Source organism: Anabrus simplex, chromosome 1 (genome assembly GCF_040414725.1).
Source record: "Anabrus simplex isolate iqAnaSimp1 chromosome 1, ASM4041472v1, whole genome shotgun sequence".
Classification (NCBI taxonomy): Eukaryota; Metazoa; Arthropoda; class Insecta; order Orthoptera; family Tettigoniidae; genus Anabrus; species Anabrus simplex.
The window spans coordinates 1192953885-1192978038 of record NC_090265.1 but is presented as its reverse complement, the minus strand read 5'-3'; the positions used below and the strand labels follow the sequence as shown (position 1 = coordinate 1192978038).

Sequence of the window (24154 nt, the reverse complement as noted above, 5' to 3'; positions counted from 1 at the left end):
AAACAAACTTGCAGATGAAGCTGCAAAGAAAGCGGTATTTTTACCTCCAAGACCTGTCAATGAACCTGCTAAGTATATTTGTTCTCAGCTACGTCAAACCATCTTGGTGTCCTGGGAATCGGAGTGGCTGGCTATCCAAACTCGCACCAAGCTGAGATCAATCAAGAAGACAACTACAGTGTGGCGGTCATCTTTCCGATCTTCACGGAGAGAGGCCATAGTATTGTGTAGGCTGATCTACGCACTCTTATCTCCTAAAGATGGAAGACCCCCTTCCCCCCAGTGTGTTCTTGTGGTGCTGACTTCACCATGGCCCACATCCTCACAGAGTGCGCTGATCTCTCTGGCCTAAGATGGAGCCTTGGCCTGCAGGAAACACTCGATCGCATACTAGCCGATGACGCGACTACTGCTGATCTCGTCATCCGCTGTATGTGCGACAGTGGACTAATCGAGGGTATATAAATTACAAGTGCACTGTTACTCAGGGAACGCAGGTTCAATTTTGATTCGTTAGTAAATTTTTTGGCCTAATACAATAAATTTTTGTTTTATTTTGTACTACATTTCCAAATTGCTTTGTTGAATAAAACATTCTTGTTTTTATTTTAAATTTCTTTTCCACCAATTTGTTCAGAGAGGATGTTTACCTCATTGTACTTCCTCTTAAAACAAAATGTTTCCCCAGAAATGTGACGGGAAAGTCTCCATACGTCTTTTCTCATGTAAAGACCGGGTTTGAAAATTTTCAGTGTAATGGCAGGCCCTCTTACCTACTATCAGTCACAGTTAAGTTGGGGAGTTTTCATTATGATGGCAGGCCTACTTGCCTACTGCCAGTCCATAGAGTTGAGCAATTTTCATTATAACGGCAGACACTAACTCTCCACCTGCCTTTTTACATCCTGAGGAAGACTGTATTTGTGGTTTTCCTAACTGAAATCAACTTTGGTCATTACAATGAAGTCAGTAGGAAAGTCACAATTAAAAGCAATGCTATCATATGAAATACTCAATCAAATGTAAAACAGCACATTTTCTCACTTCTAGTGAACAGTCCAAAGTTCCTCAGCTGGAATGACCAGGTCACACACCGCCGTGAACACTCCTCTGCCATTATTGCCATTATTCCTTTAAGTGTGCACACTGCTCATTCCAAACAGCGCCTCAGAGTAGGGATCCAATAGCTGGAATACTATGATGAACCAGTGTGTTACGTACCAGTAGTATCAGAAAATTTATGAATTAGAAAAATGCCATACTGAAGAATAAAGTTTTCTAACTCTCCAGCTACGTCCCGCCAATATTCAGGCAGGCTGTTTTACTCCATACACAGCGGTAATCCCATCTATCGGAGATGATTGGCAACAGAAGAGACAAAGCATATCACAAAAAACAGTGGTCAGTGTAATGTTATTGCTGATCTGTTTTATGAGCTTTCGACGCTGTAGGCCTTCACATTTCGTTTTCTTGTGACTCTGTGATATTAGATCATGTAATGTAAAAGGAGTCTTCCTTTCTTTCATGATTCCCTCTTGTCTTATTCTTTAAGTGATCGTTCCTTTGGGCAATTCCATGTGAAACTGAGCCTCAAGTGAAAAAATAATTTGTTTGTAAAACATTTTTTAAAATTAATTACTAGCAAGAAAATAGCTTGAATTCTGCATTCCTGAAAAATCAGCTTCGTAAAAAGTATTTAGGTGGATTCTTTTGGAAAAGTTTGGTGCTTTTGTTGATCATTATCAGCTGGAGTAATTTTGACTGTTGCAGTTGTTATTTGTTTGCACCTAAAAAGTAGCCATTGTCTATTGTTGATGTGTGTGATTCAAGAGCAGACCTTTATCTTCTAATTGAGCCTAAGATTGTGTAGAAAGGTAAGTTAAAAGATGTAATAAATGCATTAAATATAGATGATGCACCGATTTGTCCCACCTATGACAAAAAACATGAAAAAGTTTGTTTTCAGTCTTAGCTCTACTAGACGTTATGTTTGTTTGTAGTTTGAAGTAAAAAAAGTTTAAGTACTTCCACAGTAAAAATATATTAATAGACCTACATTATTCACAACTTAAAAATGAAAACTTTTATTTGTCCCATCCGTGACAGTTTCATGGTGATATGAACTCTTCTACACTGTTACTAGTTTCTGATTTAGAAACAAACTTTCTGTGTATATATACAATGAGTATCATTAATCTGAAATAATTGGGACCGGAGTCTGTTCGGATTACAAAATTTTCGGATTAACTGGAAAATATTTTCTAATAATAACATTGTTTTGACGTTCCGCTAACTACATTTACGGTTTTCGGAGACACCTAGGTGCCGAGATTTTCTCCCGCAGGAGCTCTTAACGTGCCAGTAAATCTACATACACGAGGCTGACGTATTTGATCACCTTCAAATACCACCGGACTGACCCAGGATCGAACCTGCCAAGTTGGGGTCAGAAGGCCAGCGCCTCAACCGTCTGAGGAAAGTAGTTTCTACAATACAGTACCATACACACTGCAATTTGAAATGTCCTTTCTTTAGCAGTTACATTAATAAAATACTGTATAAAATTACAGTAGGGTAGTTAAGAACCCGTAGAGGAGAAAGCGACTAAAACTAGGTTAAAACTTGTCTCCTAAAACTGCTAAAATACTGTAACGACCAGTGATTGATGGTGTATGGTGTGTAATTATGTTTACATGAAGTTATTCTAGTAAAATATGACTAATAAAATGCAAGTAAACCTTCATTATATATTATATTCTTTCATTTCAATAAGGAGAATTTGTTTAAAAAATTAATATTTCAGTTCGGATTACCCGGACTTTCGGATTAACGGGGTTCGGATTAACTGGACTCTAGTGTATATATTTATGTTTAGTTATTGGTAGACCAAGTCTTGTTTTCCTTTCTTCCAGAAAATGGTCAAAACAACATTGGCAGAACGGTGAGAAAACACAGAGAAAAGTTGTGGGAAGACAGCAAAAAATATGAAAGGCACAAAGAAAATGAGAGAAAGGGACAGAAGACGACGAGAAGATATGAAGTTAAAAGCCTTCTTGTGTAACAAATCTCTGATGGAAAAGCATAACAAGGAAACTGAACTGAAAAAGAAATAGGCTACAGACAAAAATTAAAGGCAGTCACAGTATGCCCACAGCTGACCTTGATGTTCCTTTTTCTCAGTTGGGATCGCACAAATGCCCCCAATCTCTAGGAAAAGCTGTTTCTCGCGTGAAGAAAGTTTTGCCTTGTAGCCCTTCAAAGAAAACAGCAATAATTAAACTCATTTATGAAAACTTGCCTTCAAAAATGGTAAGGCAGACTTTTACAGAAGAGAAAGTGTCAAGCCACATGATTCTAGAAGACCATCTGTTGGGAGTTGAAAACTTTTTCAAGTCGGATGAAGTAAGCAGACAAGCACCTGGCATAAAGGACGTAAAATCTGTTGCAGATCCAAAAAACTGAGAAAAGATTAAATTTGTGGAAACATCATATGAATATGACAGTAAAGGAGGCATTTGCTTTGTTTAAGGAAGAGAACTGTGATATCTTTATCAAATCTTCAAAATTTTATGAGTTACGACCTAAAAATGTATTATCATCTGAAATGCCTCACAGCGTATGTGTGTGTGCGCGCGCGCGCGCGCGTGTAAGTATCATGCCAACTTTAACTTTCTACTTGAAGCCATTTACAAGGAAGTCAGTGATTTCCCACTTACTCATGGTGATCTTCTAAATCATGTTTGTTGTGATGTAGAAAGTGAGAAATGTATGGCAAACGAATGTGATAAGTGTAACATGAATTTGCACACAATAATTGATGGAGAAGTTGATACATCTGAAGTAGAGTGGACTGAAGACTGTCACCCAAAATTGATAGTAAGTGATGGAACTATTGATTAAGCATTAACACAACTTCAGGCTCAATTAAAGCAATTCAAGAAGCATTATTTTGTTAAAAGGTGCCAGTCTGCATCTTTCAAGGACATGAAAACCTCTCTTAATGATGATGAGGCAATATTACAAATAGATTTTGCAGAAAATTATCTAGCACCCACTCAAGATGAGATAGAGTGTGCTCATTGGAGCCATAAGCAAATTACAGTTATTACTGTTTGTGCTTGGATAAAAAATGGAATACACTCATTAGCTATTATTAGTGATGAACTATCGCTTGACAAGTATTCTGTGTATGCTTGCCTAAAACTGATAATTTGAGAAGTAAGGAAAGAAATTCCAAGCTTGTCCTCTGTTAAAATATTTTCTGATGGTTGCTCAGGACAATTTAAGAACAGGTTTACACTCTCCAACTTATGCTACATGATGGAAGATTTTGGTGTGACAGGAGAGTGGTTCTTTTTTTGCTACATCACATAGAACAGGTGCAGTCGACGGTATAGGTGGTATTGTGTTAGAACCTTTCTTAAAGCTACATGAACAAGTGTGCAAGTTTCTGAACCCAAATCCAGTGAATACCCTCTGATTTATACCTATTCTGAGATGAGTGATCAAGAGTCAAATCCTGGTGATTGAAGAATTTGAAATTTGAAATTTGAAAGTGAAAGAAATCTACCAAATACAGATATTGCACAGAGTTATGTAGAAGAAGATGGAGAAATTTAGATTATATGCATGAAATCAGTTGGTGATTCTCCTAGTATGTTCAAAGTCGATGAAAAAATGTACCCTACACTTTCAACAAGTTCTTTCTGTACTCTCAAACCCAACATTAAAACATGTTAGAAACTCTGTATTTTGAGTTCTCAGAAAATTTAGATATTTTTGAAAGTGGGTAGGGTACTGCAGGGTTTTCTTAAGACATTTTTAATGTAAAATTTAGATTTAGGACTTTAAAAATATAGTACTGAAGTTTCTGTTAATTCTCTTTGAAATCTATAAATAATTTACAAAATATGTATAATTCACTTTTCCTTTGTGTATGCTATTGTATAATGTTTAGATTATTATAGGTATAAAAATGGTTGTACTACATAAAACTACTCGGGTTTCGCACAAGTCCCACCCGTGATAAGACCCTGTCCCACCTGTGACAGTTACTTATTCCAATTTCTGCGGTAAACATTAATAATTTTGTGCTTTCTAGAAATGTGTCCTGTTAAGAATTATAGATTAAATCTAAATTTCACAGAATTCTGTATGTGTGATAGGGAATGTTCCAAGATATGCCCATTTTCTATCCCACCTGTGACAATTCTTTAAATGTTTTGCTCATTATGTTAAAATTAATACTAAACCACAAAACAAGTATTGTTATATTAGACAACAATTCTTTTTTAATTTTCACTATATATTATTGAATATCACAGAGCCTCCGTGGGTCAGGCGGCAGCGCGCCGGCCTCTCACCGCTGGACACCGTGGTTCAAATCCGGTCACTCCATGTGAGATTTGTGCTGGACAAAGTGGAGGCAGGACAGGTTTTTCTACGGGTACTGCGTGTCATCTTTCATTCCAGCAACACTCTCCATTAACATTTCATTTCATCTGTCAGTCATTTATCATTGCCCCAGAGGAGTGTGACAGGCTTCGGCAGCCGGCACATTTCCTATCCTCGCCGGTCAAATGACTGGAAACAGGCTGTGGATTTTCATTTTCATTATTGAATATATTTTCTTTTGACTGTTGAAAAGCACAGTCCAAATGTTCCACCCATGACAATGGAATCGCCCCTTTACGATCTCCCTAGATCAACTCTTATTATTTTCTGACCCCGACATTATTACATATGGAATCCTAGGGAGTCTTTCATTTTCACGCCCTTTGTGGCGTTTGTCTTTCTTAGGCCAATATCTTCATTTTTCGAAGTGTCGGACCGCTGTCAATTTTTCTCTCTGATCAGTGATTAGTATTATATAGAGGATATGTTGCCTAGTTGTACTTCCTCTTAAAATAATCACCACCACCACCACCACCACCACCACCACCACTCTTATCATAGTCGGTACGGTATAATAATAATAATTTAGTGTGGCTATTTCTAGCTGGGTGCAGCCCTTGTAAGGCAGACCCTTCGATGAGGGTGGGTGGCATCTGTCCTGTGTAAGTAACTGCGTGTTATTGTGGTGGAGGATAGTGTGGTGTGTGAGTTGCAGGGACGTTGGGGACAGTACAAACACCCAGCCCCCCGGGCAATTGAAATTAACCACTTAAGGTTAAAATCCCCGACCCAGCCGGGAATCGAACCCGGGACCCTCTGAACCGAAGGCCAGTACGCTGACCGTTCAGCCAACGAGTTGGACAGTTGGTATGGTAAAACTGAATAAGACATAAATGATTGGAAATTGTATTCTCTATAACTTTCGTTAAGTAGTACTTTATCATAGGATAAATAATATAGGTATTTAAAAATTAAATTTCAGGTGCCTTCCCCTAAACTGCCATTTCATCAAGCGTGAATAAAATTATTTATAGCCTAGACTGTAGTTTCTTATTCCCCAACTTTACATACCAATTTTCATTAAATTCTGTTTCCCCATTTACTCGTGGTTTGGCGTTGATATGGACTTAGCAACAAAAATCGAAATTCATGAATATCTCTGTTATCATGGCCTGTAGGTAAAAATGTATAAGACATAAATGATCAAAAATTTAATTCTGTATAACTTTAGTTATGTAGTATTTATTGATAGGACCATAATAACATAAGTTAAACATTTGAGAATTAAATTTTAGGCCTTTCCCTAAACTACCATTTCATGCTTGTAATTGTTACATCACTCCATCATATTTTATCTATTGTTTATTTAGTCTTAAATGTAAAATTGTAACCATTTGTATTTTGCATTGCATGTATATTGTACAAAGTAATATAGTAGGCCTATGTATTCTGCCCATCTTGTAACTTCAAGCTGAAGATGATTCTACTAGGCATCGAAACTGGTAATTTAAACAAATAACATGTTGTAAACATCTTATACAGCATACTTTGTATTGAATTCCTCAATTCCAATTGTGTACCATTTCACTTAGCGTGAATAAAATTATTTATAGTCTAGATTGTTGCGGCTCATTCCCCGACTTTACACACCGATTTTCATTAAAATTTCTTCAGCCATTTTCTCATGATGCCCGTACATACATAGTGTAAGAATGTGTGGCCAGTGTACATACACATAAAAGAAAGGTACGAGTCCAAGTTTTTGGTTGCAGTCTACGTTAGTGAAGGATAGAATAATAATGAAAGTGGTCATTGGTGACAAGTAGATGCTGTGTGAGGTAAAGGGAGTAGGAAGACAGACAGGCGAATGGATAAAAGGAGTTATCTAATATTAAGGCTGGCTGCTTCCCTAGACCTGAACACCAGTTGATCTGTAAACTTCAGAATGTTTAAGGGCAAGAGAGGGGGAAGTTTGGGGTAAATGTTTGAGGACTTGACCTGTGAAACAGTCATCAAACATGATTTGATGGTGCCGGGTAGGGACAGGAAGATCCATGTTAGGTGTTTTGCACATACTGCAGTGGCCGCATATTCATTTGACTAGAGCGTTTGTAGTTTTAAGCCAATGTAGGAAGCTGGGCAGATTCTGCATCGAAGCTGGTAGATGATGTTTGAAGGAGTACAGTCACGATGATCTTGTATGGGGTAAGACTTGGTGGTGGTGGTGTTGGTGAAAGTGGTGCGTGGTTTATGTAATGGCGGGTCTTACAGTGGCTGTGTTCACAGGGGAAAGAGCCAGAAGTGGGTGGAGGTTGGTGAGATTCATAGCGATTGAGAATGTTTTTGAGGTTAAGTGGGCACCTGAATGTGACTGGAGTTTTGGAAGAAGATTATGGGTGTAGAGTGAGTGAGAAAAGATTGAATGCTTGTTTTAAATTGATTGATTGATTGATTGATTGATTGATTGATTGATTTTGTGTAGACCAGGATATGTGGTTATGAAGGGTACAGGGTTATGTTACTTAGGGAGTCTGGGGACAGAGTTAATGGCCCAGGAGATGTGGCGGTCGACTAATTGGGTGGGGTAACCCCTAGCAGTCAGGGCCTTCCTCAGATTATTATTGTAGGAGGCCCGGGCTTTAGGAGTTACAGAAATCTGTTTGCCCTTGATGGCAAGGCTGGATGGTAGCTTCCTCTAATTCTTCTCCATGTTGTTAGGAATTTTTGAATACACCAGTTTTCTATGTTTTGATTTATCAACTAATATCCTATTGTAATGGCGTTCGTTGAACATATTCGTTACCCCAGCTGCAAAATGTTTTTTAAATATAAGCAATCATAGCCCACTACACTCTCTAAAGTCAACATTACCATTTTGTGAACTCTCTTAAGTGGAAATATAACAAGCAAGCAGACCAAACAATAAATAAATAATAAATAAATAAATAAAGAAAGAAAGAAAGAACTTTTGAAATTATACCTCACATGAATGATTTTTGGAGGTGAACTCAGCTGCGTATTTGCCCAGAAGCTGGTCCTATGCAGTGGGGAAGGGAGGTTCAAATCCAGTCGAGATTTGTAATGTAAAAGAGAGTTTGGTGCACCTTGAAGAATTCCTCCGAGATGATATTTTGCCATTCTGCCAACCGTTTTGGCCACTAAAGTAGTGAGCAGTAAATAACAAGATTATTAATTTCATGTTGCGTTGTGACAGAGTGGTCTGTTCTGAATCATGTCGACAACGTTGACATCCTCACTTAAAAATGAACTCCATTCTTCTCTCCTGCGTAGCAAAGTAGCGAACAGTTCCTTCAAAAAATGAATCTTTCTGGCGAACGTCTTCCAGTAATGCTGCTTCAATGGAAAGCAGTGCCAAGCTTTTGAAAGTCATTTTCTCCCGTTCTTTTCCTTGAGTAGGTTTTTATTCCTTTTAAAGCTGAGAAGGTCCTTTCCACTGATGCAGTGGACACTGGTATGGTACAGATGATTGCAAGTTAACTTTGAAAATTGTGGCAAACAACAAATTAATGATCATTCTGAAAAGAGGCTCATTAATTCAAATGGACTCTTATTAAACTCCTCGCTACTGTAGAACACCGTTAGTTCGTTTCTCATCGAAATGGCTAGGGTATGAATTTAGATGACTAGAAATTTTAGCTTGAGGCATATTTTTTCTGATAAATTTCATACTTTCCTTTCTCCGCAGATATTAGTTCTAAGAAGTTCAATTTCCCATAATCCTGAAAATGCATTTCAAGGTGACTGTCAGCATTACCAAATATTTCACAGTGAATTTGTTTGTAATTAGGACTGTTTCTTTTTGTTGGCTCACCTATTTCTTGTGCTGTTTCTGCATAGATGGACTCAAATTCGCCCCTTAACGAATAAATGGCCTTCCGAATGTCATCAACTTTTCTCCGGCAGAAAATGTCGAAAGTTTTCGTCTGGAGGATATTGTAGAGAATATCAGTAGAGAACATCAGTGAAAGCAAATATTTTGTCAAATGTCTTAAGGAGAAAACAAAATGTGAAATCATTCAGCATGAGGAGGTAACCTTTCACTGGAGCTATGATTTCGTTCTCAATTTGGAGGAAATTGCGTAGCATTGAGTTAAAAACTTCACATCACTTCTGTGAATGAACATGGTGCTCACTAACCTCTTTGTATAGTTCCACCTAGTAGGAAGTCTTCTCTGCAAATACTCTTCCAGGAATTTAGCTCGTTCAGGTGAATGTGAAAAGAAAGCAGCAATACCATTAAGAGAACAAAATAAAATATTTTGCATTCAGACAGCTTGTTCACAGTATGGAACAAAACTAGATTTAAGCAGTGTGGATAGTAATGAATAAATAAAGCTTGAGGATGTGTTCTTTTAATTAAAGCTTGCACTCCATTCATATGCCCAGCCATTGAAGCAGCTCCATCGTAAGACTGTGCAATTAACTTCTTATTACATTCAAACTCAGTCAAATATTGTCTTATGATTTCTGAAATGCCTAAATCTGTTCTTTTTTCGCTGACGTCACTGTACCTGACAAATCTTTCCTTTGTTTGCCCATTGTAAATATAACGTAGAACAACGGAGAATTTTGCAGTGTTGGAAACATCAGTTGTCTCGTCCACTGAAACTTAAACAAACTTGGCATCTTTCAATTCAGATTTTATTTCTTCCAGCAACGACTTTGCCACTGCATCAACTAAATCATTCTGAATTCTATTTGATACACCCCTAAAATTTGTGGATGTTTCCAAGTGGGTTTTCAAGAGAGGGTCATATTCTGCAGTGTATTTTAACAGCTCGATGTAGTTACCCCTATTAACTGAGGTTTCACGCTCGTCATGCCCTTGGAAAGAAAGTTCTTGCTTACATAAAAAGCACACAACATTAACGAAACACTTCAAGAGTTCCCTGTTTTGTTTTACCCTCTCGTTATAAAATGTGATTCCCTGTTCGAGCTGGTCATCTATTTAGTCTTCGAGAGGCTAATTTTCATACCATACTCATTGCACCTATTTTCAAGTTCCAAGATATTAGATTGCAGGCTTTCGGCACAGTCTGCTATTAAGACCAAGTCGTCAGCATAGGCCAAACTGCTTACTGCATTTCCACCTAACTGAATCCCTCCCTGCCATTTTATACTTTTCAGCAGATGATCCATGTAAACTACGAACAGCAAAGGTGAAAGATTATAGCCTTGTCTAACTCCTGTAAGTACCCTGAACCAAGAACTCATTCTACCATCAATTCTCACTGAAGCCCAATTGTCAACATAAATGCCTTTGGTTTTAATAATCTACCTTTAATTCCATAGTCCCCCAGTATGGCGAACTCGTTTTCCTCGGTACCCTGTCATATGCTTTCTCTAGATCTACAAAACATAAACACAACCTCCTATTCCTCTCGTAGCATTTTTCAATTACCTGGTGCATACTGAAAATCTGATCCTGACAGCCTCTCTGTGGTCTGAAACCACACTGGTTTTCATCCAACTTCCTCTCAACGACTGATCGCACCCTCCCTTCCACCTTCCAAGATGCCAGTGAATACTTTGCCTGGTATACTAATCAATGAGATACCTTGATAGTTGTTGCAATCCTTCCTGTTCCCTTGCTTAGAGATAGGTGCAATTACTGCTTTTGTCCAATCTGAAGGTACCTTACCAACACTCCACGCTAATTTTACTACTCTATGAAGCCATTTTATCCCTGCCTTCCCACTATACTTAACCATTTCAGGTCTAATTTCATCTATTCCTGCTGCCTTATGACAATGGAGTTTATTTACTATCCTTTCCACTTCCTCAAGCATAATTTCACCAAATCATTTTCCTCCTCCCCATGAGCTTGGCTGTTTGCAACACCACCAGGATGATTTCCTTTTACATCGAGAAGATGTTCAAAATATTCCCTCCACCTCTCCAGTGATTCCTTGGGATCTGTTATGAGTTCACCTGAATTACTCAAAACACTGTTCATTTCCTTTTTCCCTCCCTTCCTAAGATTCTTTATTACTGTCCAGAAAGGTTTCCCTGCTGCTTGACCTAGCCTTTCCAGGTTATTACCAAAATCTTCCCATGACTTCTTTTTGGATTCAACAACTATTTGTTTCGTTCTGTTTCTTTCATGTACGTACAAATCCCTGTCTGCCTCGGCCCTTGTTTGGAGCCATTTCTGATAAGTCTTCTTTTTACGTTTACAGGCTGCTCTCACTTCATCATTCCACCAACATGTTCGCCTTTTCCCATCTTTACACACAGTTGTTCCTAGGTATTCCCTTGCTGTTTCTACTACAGCATCCCTGTATGCCACCCATTCACTTTCTATATCCTGAACCTGCTTACTGTCTACTGTTCGAAACTTCTCACTAATCATATCCATGTACTTCTGTCTAATTTCCTCGTCCTGGAGATTTTCTACTCTTATTCGTTTGCAGACAGATTTCACTTTCTCTACCCTAGGCCTAGAGATACTTAGTTCACTACAGATCAGATAGTGGTCTGTATCATCGAAACATCCGCGAAAAACTCGTACTTTCCTAACAGATTTCCTGAATTCAAAGTCCGTTAAGATATGGTCTACTATGGATCTGGTGCCCCTAGCCTCCCATGTGTAGCGGTGAATAGCCTTATGCTTGAAGAATGTATTCATAACAGCTAAACCCATACTAGCACAGAAGTCCAGCAAACGCTTCCCATTCCCATTAGCTTCCATATCTTCCCCACATTTACCAATCACCCTTTCGTATCCTTCAGTTCTATTCCCAACTCTCGCATTGAAATCGCCCATTAGCACTATTCTATCCTTGCTGTTCACCCTGACCACGATGTCACTCAATGCTTCATAAAACTTGTTAACTTCATCCTCATCTGCGCCCTCACATGGTGAATACACGGACACAATTCTTGTCTTGATTCCTCCCACTGACAAATCTACCCACATCATTCGCTCATTTACGTGTCTAACAGAAACTATGTTGCATGTAAATGGTATTCCTATCTCTTCCTCATTATCTCCCCTTACCCGTATATCACTTACTCCTAGCACATCCAGATGCATCCTCTTTGCTGACTCAGCCAGTTCTACCTTCTTTCTTCCATAAGCCCCATTAATATTGATAGCTCCCCATCGAATTCCATTTCGTTCGCCAAGTTGTTTCCAAGGAGTCCCTCGCCTGTCAAATGGGAGTGGGACTCCATTACTCCCATAGGTCCGAGGCTTGCTTAAAGTGTTCTGAGCTCGGTAAATTCATGAAGCAGGATGCTACCCTACTTGCACATAGTCCAAGTGAGGATCTCTCCTCTAACGGGTTATGGACCACCGGTGAATTGTATAGTCCTAGCCGCCTGAGCACAAGGAGGGCCACGACTCAGAATATGTCCGAGATGCCCACTCCCATTCCATAGCAACTGGTATCCCGACTCTCAGGACCACGTACTAGGCCACTCAGCCGTTGCCCATGGTTCACGAACTAGGACGTGACTACAGTAACCCACAAACCTGAACCATTCATTCACCAACCAAACCAAAAAATTCAAGACAGTTCTGTCCACCAGGAAACTCATGGCAACCGTTTTCTGGGATTGCTGAGGTTGACTGCTCATTGATTTTATGGCCCATGGAGACACAATTAATGCTGATGCATATTGTGAAACATTAAAGAAATTACGGTGGGCAATACAAAATCGACAGCGAGGTCTATTGTCTACAGGTGTCATTCTCCTTCATGACAATGCCAGGCCTCCTGCAGCTGCAATAACACAATGACTTTTGCAGCAATTCAAGTGGGAAACCTTCGACCATCCCCCGTATAGCCCGGACTTGGTCCCTTCGGATTTTCACATTTTTATGAAGCTCAAAGACTTTTTGGCGGGAAAAAGGTTTGACAGCGATGAAGAACTTAAACGAGCCGTGACTATGTATCTCAATACGCTGGCGGTGGAGGACTATGATGCTGGAATACAAAAACTTGTCCCACGTTATGACATATGCCTAAATTTGCTTGGAGATTATGTGGAGAAGTAGTGTAAAGTATGCTCTTTCCAATAAAAATGTGTATATTTGTTAATATTTATTCCTGTTTCTTTATTGCGCAAACGGGCACCACTTTCCGGATGGCCTTCGTAGATTCAGTTACTAGAAGATTGGCAGTATTGACTTGGCATGTTAGGAAATAATGACTGCCATTATCGTACCAAATCACATTTGGTCTTTTTTGAACTGATTTTGTCACTGTATTGTGGAAATCCTCTTTTCTTATTTTCTATTGATTCCTCCTCACTCAATATTGGCGTAGAAGTGTTTTACCATCATCAAAAACTTTTTTTTTCAAATCTGTAGTGGCTAAAGAAAGCTTTTGCAGACTTGCACTTTCTGTCTGTACTCTGTTGTAGATAATAGTCGTAACTACGCACTTCCTTCGGAATGTCTTCAGTATTCTAATTTTTCTCCCTAAAGCTTTTCGGAAGATCACTAGCTTGCATACGTATGCCCTCTTTTGATCCCATGAGTTCAGGCCCCAAATAGCTTCACGAGTTTTTCTTCTCTGCTTTTCATCTACTTTACACCAAAAACTCCTCTCACTTGACTTTTTACCTTCCTTGTGCGAGCACATTATTGGAAGTAATTTACACTTTGCGTGTTCAACTACAATGTACTTGTTGTCTTTGAATGTTTACTCTACCACTGAGCAAGTGGCCGTGCTGTTAGGGCAGGTTTGGTGTACACCCTGGGGTGTACAAAATTCCCTGTACTTACGGCAAGGTATACATTGGCCAAACATGCCGGTCCATTGGAACACCAGAAAAATATCATTCTCAACCAGCCAGACAAGTCAGCAGTAGCTGAGCACGTGTTATCGGATCATGATGTCATTTTCCAAGATGTTTGAGCTCTTACCCACACTAATTGCTACAGGTCTAGGATTATACGGGAAGCTGTGGAAATACGTAAAAATCCTAACAATTTCAACAGGGACACTGGCTATCAATTAAGTAGAACATGGTTGCCAGTCATGAAGGATTTACATAGGTATTTCTCTTCCCTGCCTTTTCTATATTGTTATTTTGTTTCGGTGTTTTCCAAATTCGTACGTTCATCATCATCATCATCATCATCATCATCATCATCATCATCATCACTTGGTTCATTCCAAGCTATGTGTTGTGTGTTAGTGTCATACTTTCATAATGTATGTACACTGGTTATTACACCCACCACTCTCTTACACCATCTCACATAATTATCATCCTCTGGTTTTCTCCACATACTTTCTTTCCATTCTTCAGCTCTGTTCTCTTCTATCCTGCTGTCTTTTGTTGCATTTTATTTTATTACTTTCTATTTATTTCTTCTACCACATTAGTCTCTGATTCGTCTGATGTCCTCTCTGTTACTTCTCATGCACATGGTGTGATAGAACATCTGGAGCTTAATGTTGTTGTCAGCTCCCGCTTGGAGAGCTGTGCCAGCGTATAGCGAGCCAGACGAATGAGCGTTCCACAACAGCTCCAACGGTAAAGGATTCTTAAATTCAAACCCTCATTATTATAGAAGTCTTCCTCATGAACAGCTGAGATTTTCTTCTGAAGACTTGGAGCAAATTTCTCTGCGAAACATAGAGAGTTTCACCCAAAAGCCCATATCATATCTACGAGTACAGGCTGTAAAAGCATCAGTGTCAACCACCAGATTTTTCTTCTTTGGATGTATTTAAGTAATAAAGTGTGCAAGCATGCTGTCCAAAATGAAGCTCATCTACTCCAAGTTGTTATTAAGGAGGTCAATTTAATTCCCATCAATTTCTGCAGAAAGGCATGCAAAAACATCATATCAGGATATCAAGCATGCGTAGACTTGAATGAAGCCTTTACCTATTCACTTCCAGCTCCCTCCATTGGTATTTAATCATGCAGCCCAGTGATTTTTAGATGCTGCCCTGACTCATTAGGTAACATATAACAAAAGGCTTTAACTTAGTTATAAACCTTAAAAATCGTAAAATATGTACATACGTTCACATAATGATCTAGTATGATTTTTGTACTTGCCATGACTATTCGTTATATACCGGGTGCCCAGTCGTCATGGTGCCTAAAAAATTTTTACCTGGTGCCTGAATGTTTAAAAATTTGGTTCTTAAAAGTTACTTTTTGCAATCCAAAGTTCCCTTACATGTACGTTCCCACCACTTTATAAAGTAACGAGTCGTAGGGTGTTTCAGCCTTTTCTGTAGCTCATATAATATCTGCAATTAACATTTTCACTGCTTTTGGCAGAGTCTTTGTTTCATTTCTGTAGGAAAGCAACCTTGCGGTCATGAGAGGCATCGTAATCAGTCAGACAAGTAGCCTTTCATGTGGACATATCATAACAAATAGAGTTCCATTGCATATGATCCGTTATCGGTAGCTGAATACAAGGATCAGTTCAGAGTTTTGGAGAAATGCAGAGAACTACTAGGTTAAATAACTCCACAAACACTACATTACCTTCTTCCTTCCCATGACTAGCCTGTCTTAAACCATTGCCGCCCAAGCAGTGCTGATAAATTCACGTGAAATTCATTATTTGCATTTATAACATACGAAATGACGTGTTTATCAGTTCTTGTATTTTCACTGAATATTATTTGTACTTTTAATTGCGGCATCTTGGTATTGAACAGTTTGCTCTTTAGAAATGCGGTTGTTTTCATTCCTGTTATGGAAAAAATTAGGGGCCAATGACCTTAGATCATCATCATCATCATCATTATGGAAATAAATAATGTTATGGAAAATTGGAAATTTTGCATCAGACATCGAAGCCCACAAACTCGGAAGCCATTTAACGCTGATGATTTGTTGTAGTCTGTTACTTGTTTTATGTTTCTGCGTTATACTTGAGAAAATTGGAAAAATAATGAACAAAGCTGCACGAATTGACTGATGCATTAAATACAGTGTACGCTTTCAGATTTCTTTGTAAGTAGGCCACATATGTAACACAAAATGATACAGAAGTGAGTGAATATCAGAAAACACTTGATGGTAGTTCTGACTGTAGTGTTCAGGACAACAATGGCCAGTGTGAAATTTATGGTATTCAAGACAATTATTAGTCAAACATTAAAAATACGTCCAAATTTCAATTATCAGGCTAACAGATTTTTCAGCAATTGTGGCTTGAATTGCTACCATGGCTGCGCTAAGAAAAAGGAGTTTTGAAGTTGAATTGTGCAGTAACTTTCCTAGTATTGCCGACCAAAATTCTAAAGTTATATTAGGATTTTCAGGACCATTTAAACTAGAAACTGTAAAAGGCACGAAAAATCCTACCCTCACTTAAAGTGTCAGGAGGCTGAAAGTTTCAAGAGAAATCCCGAATGTGCACCTTTAGTAGCTAAATGCATTGTTCATGGCATCTCATCATATTGCAAAAAATAACAGACCCTATACTGATTTTGAAGGTTTGGTTGCATTGTTAAGCAAGTTGAATGTTACTGATTCAGAGAAGTATGTGAATGATAATGTAGAGAATTTATTTCTTACATTGCCTCAGATCTTCGTGAAGATTTGATATGTGAAATTAAGGAAAGTTTGTCAGTATCTTACTCGATGGATCAACAGATAAATCTGATGATGAGAAAATAAGGTGAAGGAAACATTTCTTTCAGTTGTGTCATCGGAGGATGCAACAATTGATGGCTCTATAGAAGTTCTAGAAAAAGAATTGCTTCAGTTAGGGCTAGGAGAACTCTCCATGGGTACAAAACTAATAGGTATAGGGACTGATGGAGCACCATGTATGATTGGTGTAACAAAAATATCTGAAAAAAATTGAGAACTTGGTGAGCGTTCATTGCGTTGCACATCAACTCCAACTCATCCGTCTTTGTGTGGTCATCTTTCATCATCTTTCTGTCATCTTCAGTCTTCTTTTGGCCGTCTTACATCTCCTTTATCATCACTTTCTGGCTTTCTTCCATTTTCTTCTGGCTTTCTTCTAACTTTATCATTCTCTACTGACCTCTTTTCCATCGCCATGAGCCTATGGTGGCTTTCGTCCAATTTCTTCTGACTTACTTCCATCTTCATCGTCCTCTGCTGGCTGGCCTTCTTCCATCTTTTTCATTGTCCTGTACATTGGGTTGTACAACACATTTAATTGAGCCTTCATTCTTGTGTGGCTTCTAGTCTCAACTGGCATGCAGTAAATTACCACAAGAAGAAACCTATCGATATATATGCGTGTGTATTCACTATTCATATTCACAGATATTCTGAAATGTTCCCATCAGTAGTTGAAACCTGCAGTATCTGGTCTGTTGTTCACACCAATCAATGGTGTTATACATAGGGTCTGTTCTGTCTTCTGACACCACTTCTTTTATGAATAAAACAACTGTTTTATAAATTTAATTTAATTCAGGATGACCCAATTAGCAACGCGTGCGCGTGCACACACACACACACACACACACACACACACACACACACACACACACACACACACACACACACACACACACACACACACACACACACACACTAATATTCAACCATGAATGACCACATTTCACTAATTGCTGTCTATTTACATACTCTGTCCTCACAGTAGGTAGTCTGGTTCACTGATGTTATCTAAAATGGCAAAAATCCTGATTAATAGCTCTCTTTTACATTCACTTCACTTTGCACAGCAGCTGCATGCAGACACGTTTGAACATAGGGCTCTTGTTTGTCACAGCACACGAATACTGTTTCCCTCAGTTTGACTCCAGACAAATCTGATGACTCACACAGTCAATTCAGTTAACTGACAGTCAGTGTGACTGCTCCACACAGTGAACTACTTAACCCCTATGCACCCGTAAGCGGACTGGTACGCGCTCGAGCGGCTGGGCCAGGACTCCACAAGCGGACTAGTACGCCTGGATGCAAGGTCGCACATCGGAGACATTTGTGACATCTGTTGGCTTTTTCCGGAAACATTTCTATTTGAAATCTGTTCTTGGTGTCTCAAAATGTCACCAGAGTGCTCTGGTATGATTGATTAAAATATTGATCGAGAAATCTGTATTCTGTTGTTGACAAGATGGCTAAGAAGGAAGTTGCTTGCTCGCACGAAATGCTCAGTAATAGCAAAATTCAAAGCATATTTGATGTTTTAGGCTCTGATTTCAGCAGTGTTAGTGAGGAAGAAATTATTAGTGAGCCTGTGCATGAATGAACAAGAAATATATCACCAGAGATCTTTTGCGTAGTAATATCGTACGACATGGAATGCCGAATGAACTTTCTCCCACCCCTCAATATTCAATTGCGACTGCTGGATTTGAACCTACGATCTTGGTACTTGGATGTGAACACTTTACCACCAATCCTCAGACTGAATCTTAATAATAATAATAATAATAATAATAATAATAATAATAATACACCAAGTGATACATACGGCTGTAAGTTTGTATTTGGGATATTGGTTCGAATCTGGGATATAGGTTCGAATCTCATCATTCGCTTACTCGTGATTTGTTTCCCATTAGTTCCTTATTTCCAAATCAGGCAAATGTTAGGCTCATGTCGTATTGGTTTCCTATTATTTCCTTGTGTCATATAATTAAGGCCATAACACACACTAAAGAACTTCCGAGGTGAGATAAGTTAATGAAAAATTTAGGATTTCAAAGGGATTTTTTTATGTGTTATATTTCTGTATTGTTCTGTTTTTTGTGTCCTGAGCAATAGTGTAGAATTTCTCAATAATATAAAACATGGCCCGTGATAATATGCACAGTCGATCACCCATTATACTGTTTTAACCAAAAGCTTGCAATACCCAGGTTGCATACTAAAAAGTTGGCAGATTCCTAGCGATGTCAGAGAAAAGGGCGGGTGGGTGCATATGGGTTAACAAAGACACAAAACAGCAATAACTCAACAGTGCTAACCAGCACTACAATACTCCTCACAAGGACTATATTTAATACTGTTCAAACTCTACTCGCACCAACTGTTCCACACATTAACTCCATGTCAGTACACATACAGTACTCGTACAACGCTCCTAATATGATACTCCGACACTCCGGTGGGACACCCACCACAACAACACTGACGACAGTCAGCACTACTGATGACCAGCTCCAGCTCAATTTACTTGCTCATTGTTTGCAGCTAGCCTCCTTGTTATATCCTGATGGAATATCAGAATCTTCTGGGTGCAGTTAGAGACGGAATATTCTCATTTCGTCTTTAAGAAGGCACATGGGTAAACCAAATAGAAAGCTCAATAGAAGGAGAGTCCGCAGCATGTCCTTGGGCCAGCTGGGACGTTCCCAGCCTGGCTGACTCATCCCTTCCAGAAAATACAGAAGGGGGCTACAAAAGCCTCGGCGCATAAAAAGATTTTATAATTGTTAATTTTTAAAAAAAATATCTTATCAAATATTTGCCCCTTGCATTTGGCCACCATGTAGAGTAAATCACAATTCTTTCGCTAGAAGAACTTGGAGATAGTCGGTTAATTCTTTAGTTGTTGCTCGTGTAGCACCATCCACGGGATATGTAGAGGTCTGCAATGGAATGACTGTAGGCCTACAAGAAATGTTAAATTATTTTAAATATATGTAACTGTGTCTTATTTGAATGGACAACCTCCTTTTTTCTAGGAAAAAAATGTTAGATTTGAAGATAAAATATAATAATTTGTTTCAGAATTGTTCCCGGATGATTGGCCACTGATGTCTGTCCCCTCACAGAAGAAGCAATCTTGGACTCCACAGGAGGATGGACAGCAAGGTGCCGAGGCAGGGAGTTACTATTATTACTCCCCACACTCCGCAGCTCCAGGCAGCGAAGTAAGCTTTGTCGCTGAGGAATGCCATTTTTAGTAAAAATTGATCAAGGCAGAGACATTCTAAAGTCTGCTTTAATATTTTGGATTACCTCTGTACAGTATAAGAAATACAAATCTCTCTCTTTGATTCTCTTTTAGCTATGAAACCATACAATAACAAATTCCTTTATTTCACATTCTATATGGCTGTCCATCACATTTTTGGCACAGAAACATTGTTGATGATAAGGAGATGAAAGATAATATACTTCAACTTTGTATGTTTATACTTGTATCTATTTCTGATATATAATGGAACTGGTTTATATCATATTCTCCAGTCCACACAAAATCATGCTAAATAAAGTGAAAAGGTATGTGCCATTGAGGTAAAGGGTTGAGCAGAAACATAATTTTGCTAGACTAAGAAACATGTGTTTAAATGATTATACAACACTTTTAAAAATACTAGCATTAGAAACAATGAAGAAATTATTATAAAGAAGTTTCTAGAGTGGACTACTTGTTAATCTGTCATGTGTTAGAACTCAGTCGAGTCTTGTTAACTCACTCCAATCTAACTGCGAGCATAGCTGGCAGCGGCCGTAATGACATTCATTTTGCACTGCTTGCAAATCGAGAATAAGCTATGTGCACATTCTGGCGGCTGCCTCGTTGTTCTTCATGTATTAGTTTCAACAGATGGCAGTATTATCTATCTAAGGCAGAGAATTTACGATATTTTTGATGTGTGTACCTTAGTAGATGTTGTTGCTCAGTGTGCTCTAAAACATGGCTTCTCGCAACAAACAAGTGCTTGATGAAAGTTATATTTTAGATATTTTGTGTAATTGTAATCTCTCATACCTAGAAAGAAAACAGATAACTTTACTACATTACTACTACGTATTCAAGCAAATGTGAAATGCACGGGAACATGGCAGTAGGCTGTAAAATGAAAACCAATCATAATGAAATGTAAGAAGTTTTGTATAATATAAACTTCATCATGATCCATATTGACAAACATTCACATTAATAAGAAATTAAAGTGAAGGTCCACCTATTGAATACAATTTAATATGATGTCTTATAATTATTTATACATTGGTACCGGTTTTGACTCCATTATGGGTCATCTTCAGCCATTTATAGACTAAAGTTGACAATATATAGTGCAGATGTCCAGCTAAATAAATCAAACACTTAAAAATATTTTTGCATTATTATAAATTATTTTGCATATTAGGCAAAAAGAATCTCTCGGTCTATGGTACCATAATTAGTGAATTTGAAGTCCACTAGTGAAATTTTTCATGTGTGACATTGCCATTTATATTAATTAAAATGATCAGCCCTAATAAGTAACCATATATACATATACAATTAAAATATAAAAAGTGGAGTTAGCTGTTACACTGGTGTATGATGGTAAAATAAATTAAAGATAAAATAACCTACCCAAACTAAACAACAAATGGATCACGTCAGTTAAGTCGGATATGGAACAACTAGATATCCCACTGGGACAAACTCATGACTGACTACTGTTCCGTCAAGCCATTGGACAGGGAGTTTCCCCAATGTCCCTACTTGTAAGAAGACTACAGGAACTCTGTGGACACAGGAGAGAAAGCTGGCTCATATTCAGCAAATAAAGGAGTATTGGAAGGAGAAGAAAGCAACAACTTTACCAAAGAGTAGATACGAGCCCTGTTGGCCTCAGTAGGCCTGAATGACAAAGGAGGAGAACCTACCCAAACTGATATACCATCTCAATGGATTCGTTGCACCCTCAGGCCCATAAAAGGACAGCCTATTTTAGTATCGTCAATAGAGTCTTGTCCATTCCAATATCTATAAAAACATCTAATGGAGGAATTCAATACCATTCGCTGGGCTGAGTGGCTCAGACGGTTAAGGCACTGGCCTTCTGACCCCACCTTGCCAGGTTTGATTCTGGCTCAGTCCAGTGGTATTTGAAGCTGCTCAATTACGCCAGCCTCGTGTTGGTAGATTTACTGGCCCATAAAAGAACTCCTGTGGGACTAAATTTTGGCGCTTTGCTGTCTCCAAAATCTGCAAAAGTAGTTACTGGGACGTAAAGCCAATAACATTGCCAAAAAGAATGGATACAATAGGCAATTTATTGAAAAAGTAATATTTAAAGTGAAACATCACCCTTTGTCTACCCTATCTATGGAAAAAGCAGTAATGATCACTACTTCTATTTTTACTTCTGACAATGATTATATATACCAAATATCTAATATTTTTAAGAAGTATGGTCATAGACCAGCCTACAAATTAGTCAACAAACAATTTTTCAAAAGCAGGCGTTTATAAACTCAAATGTAAGTATGAAGTCTCATACATTGACCAAACAGGTAGAAGCTTTTTAATATGCTATTTGGAACATTCCAATACTAGAAAATATATTAGGTTCTCTAATATAGGTAAGCATTATCAAGATTTAAATTGTGAATTTACATCTATTGAACAAGATTTGGAAGTACGTAAAGTAGCTAACAAGGGTGCTTTACTCAACTTCTTCTTTTTTCGGGTTGTCTGACTCGGAGAGAGTATGTCTTTGACGTTCTTGTACCAGACCTAATGGCACTGCACTTTTCTTTAAAGCAGCCTCAGCAGTTTGTTTCCATGTTGCATCAGGAGGCCTTCTTCCTCTCTTCGGCTCTTCAATGGCAAGAGCTTTCTGTACTAAACGGTGTTCATTTCATCTTCTGACATGACCATACCAGCAGAGCTGTTTTTCCTCCATCTTGTCACTGATGGGCACAACTTTAAAGGATCCTCACACATGTTTATTGCACACTTTGTCATGCAGAGTGACTCCCATCGCAACATTCACATCTCTGGAATGCATTTGCTGGTCATGCTTTTTCTGCTTTGCCCAACATTCGGAGCCATACACGAGGGCAGGCCGGACAATGGTTTTGTACACTTTGCCCTTTATTTTGACTGGCATCCACTTATCATACAGAACACCAGTAAGAGACCACTATTTCATCCAACCAACACTGATGTGGTGCTCGACATCAGCATCGATGTTACCATAAATTGTGATGACTGATCAAAGATATTTGAACTTGTCGGTCATCATCAGTGGTTCTCCAGCAAGGAAGACAAGTGCTGTGTGGACCCACTTGCCCTGGCTGCGCAAAGTTGAAGATGTGCTTTACTCAACATTATGAAAAATTGTTTCATCCACCTGGGGTGGTATGCAAACCCAGATTTTAATCTCAATGAAATCTTGGGAAAATCCAACGTCCTGTATGATCCAATCATCCATCATCCATAAATACAGTTCGAACAAAAAGCAAAATCCCCGCTCCAAGTTCAGTCTTTTGTTACTCTCTCAGTGGCCTCCCATTCCACCTCATCCATCCGGCCTGCTGTAAAACCGACGCCACGCCTTCCTTCCCCTCTAAGCAAACCCTCCTTCCGTCCCTTCCGATTCCCGACTTTTTCCACCTGGTCAGTTGTTTTTGTTTTTGGGTATGTGTGCATAGTTTGACATTGTGAAGAGGTAAGTATCATACAGTTTTAGTTACTTGTTCCTTTTTATCACGCACGTTTATTCCAGTTTCTTCTTTTTTCAGACCTATTTGCTCACCAAGAACCTTATTGACAAACAGCTTGCCAATTATGACTTCGATATAGGTCTTTTGGTTTTGCAAGGTCCCTTCCGTCAAACAATTTAATTGTATCATTGCAAGCTATTTCATCTTTTGAACATCTTGAATATACCAACAGAAATATACTTACAGATTGTCAGTCAACAACTGAAGGGATCAGCAGTGGCTTGGTGGCAGAATATTAGAGGGCTCAGTCTCAACTGGGAGGAATTCAAGGAAGAATTCGTCCAGAGGTTTGACTCAGAAGCTCTCCAAACTTCTGTCCAAAAAATGTTTCTAACCGAGA

The 24154-nt window shown here is 38.7% G+C and overlaps 1 protein-coding gene across 3 annotated transcripts in view; it reads left to right on the top strand.

Moving 5' to 3' along the window:
- Window positions 1-24154, top strand: part of Sec16 (Secretory 16) — a 753833-nt gene that overhangs the window by 13415 nt on the left and 716264 nt on the right. For all 3 annotated transcript variants that reach the window (XM_067137541.2, XM_067137539.2, XM_067137540.2), the window contains exon 2: window positions 20092-20234. In XM_067137541.2, the coding sequence (XP_066993642.2) occupies window positions 20118-20234 (117 nt within the window). In that variant the 5' untranslated portion in view covers window positions 20092-20117. The remainder of the gene's footprint in view (window positions 1-20091; window positions 20235-24154) is intronic.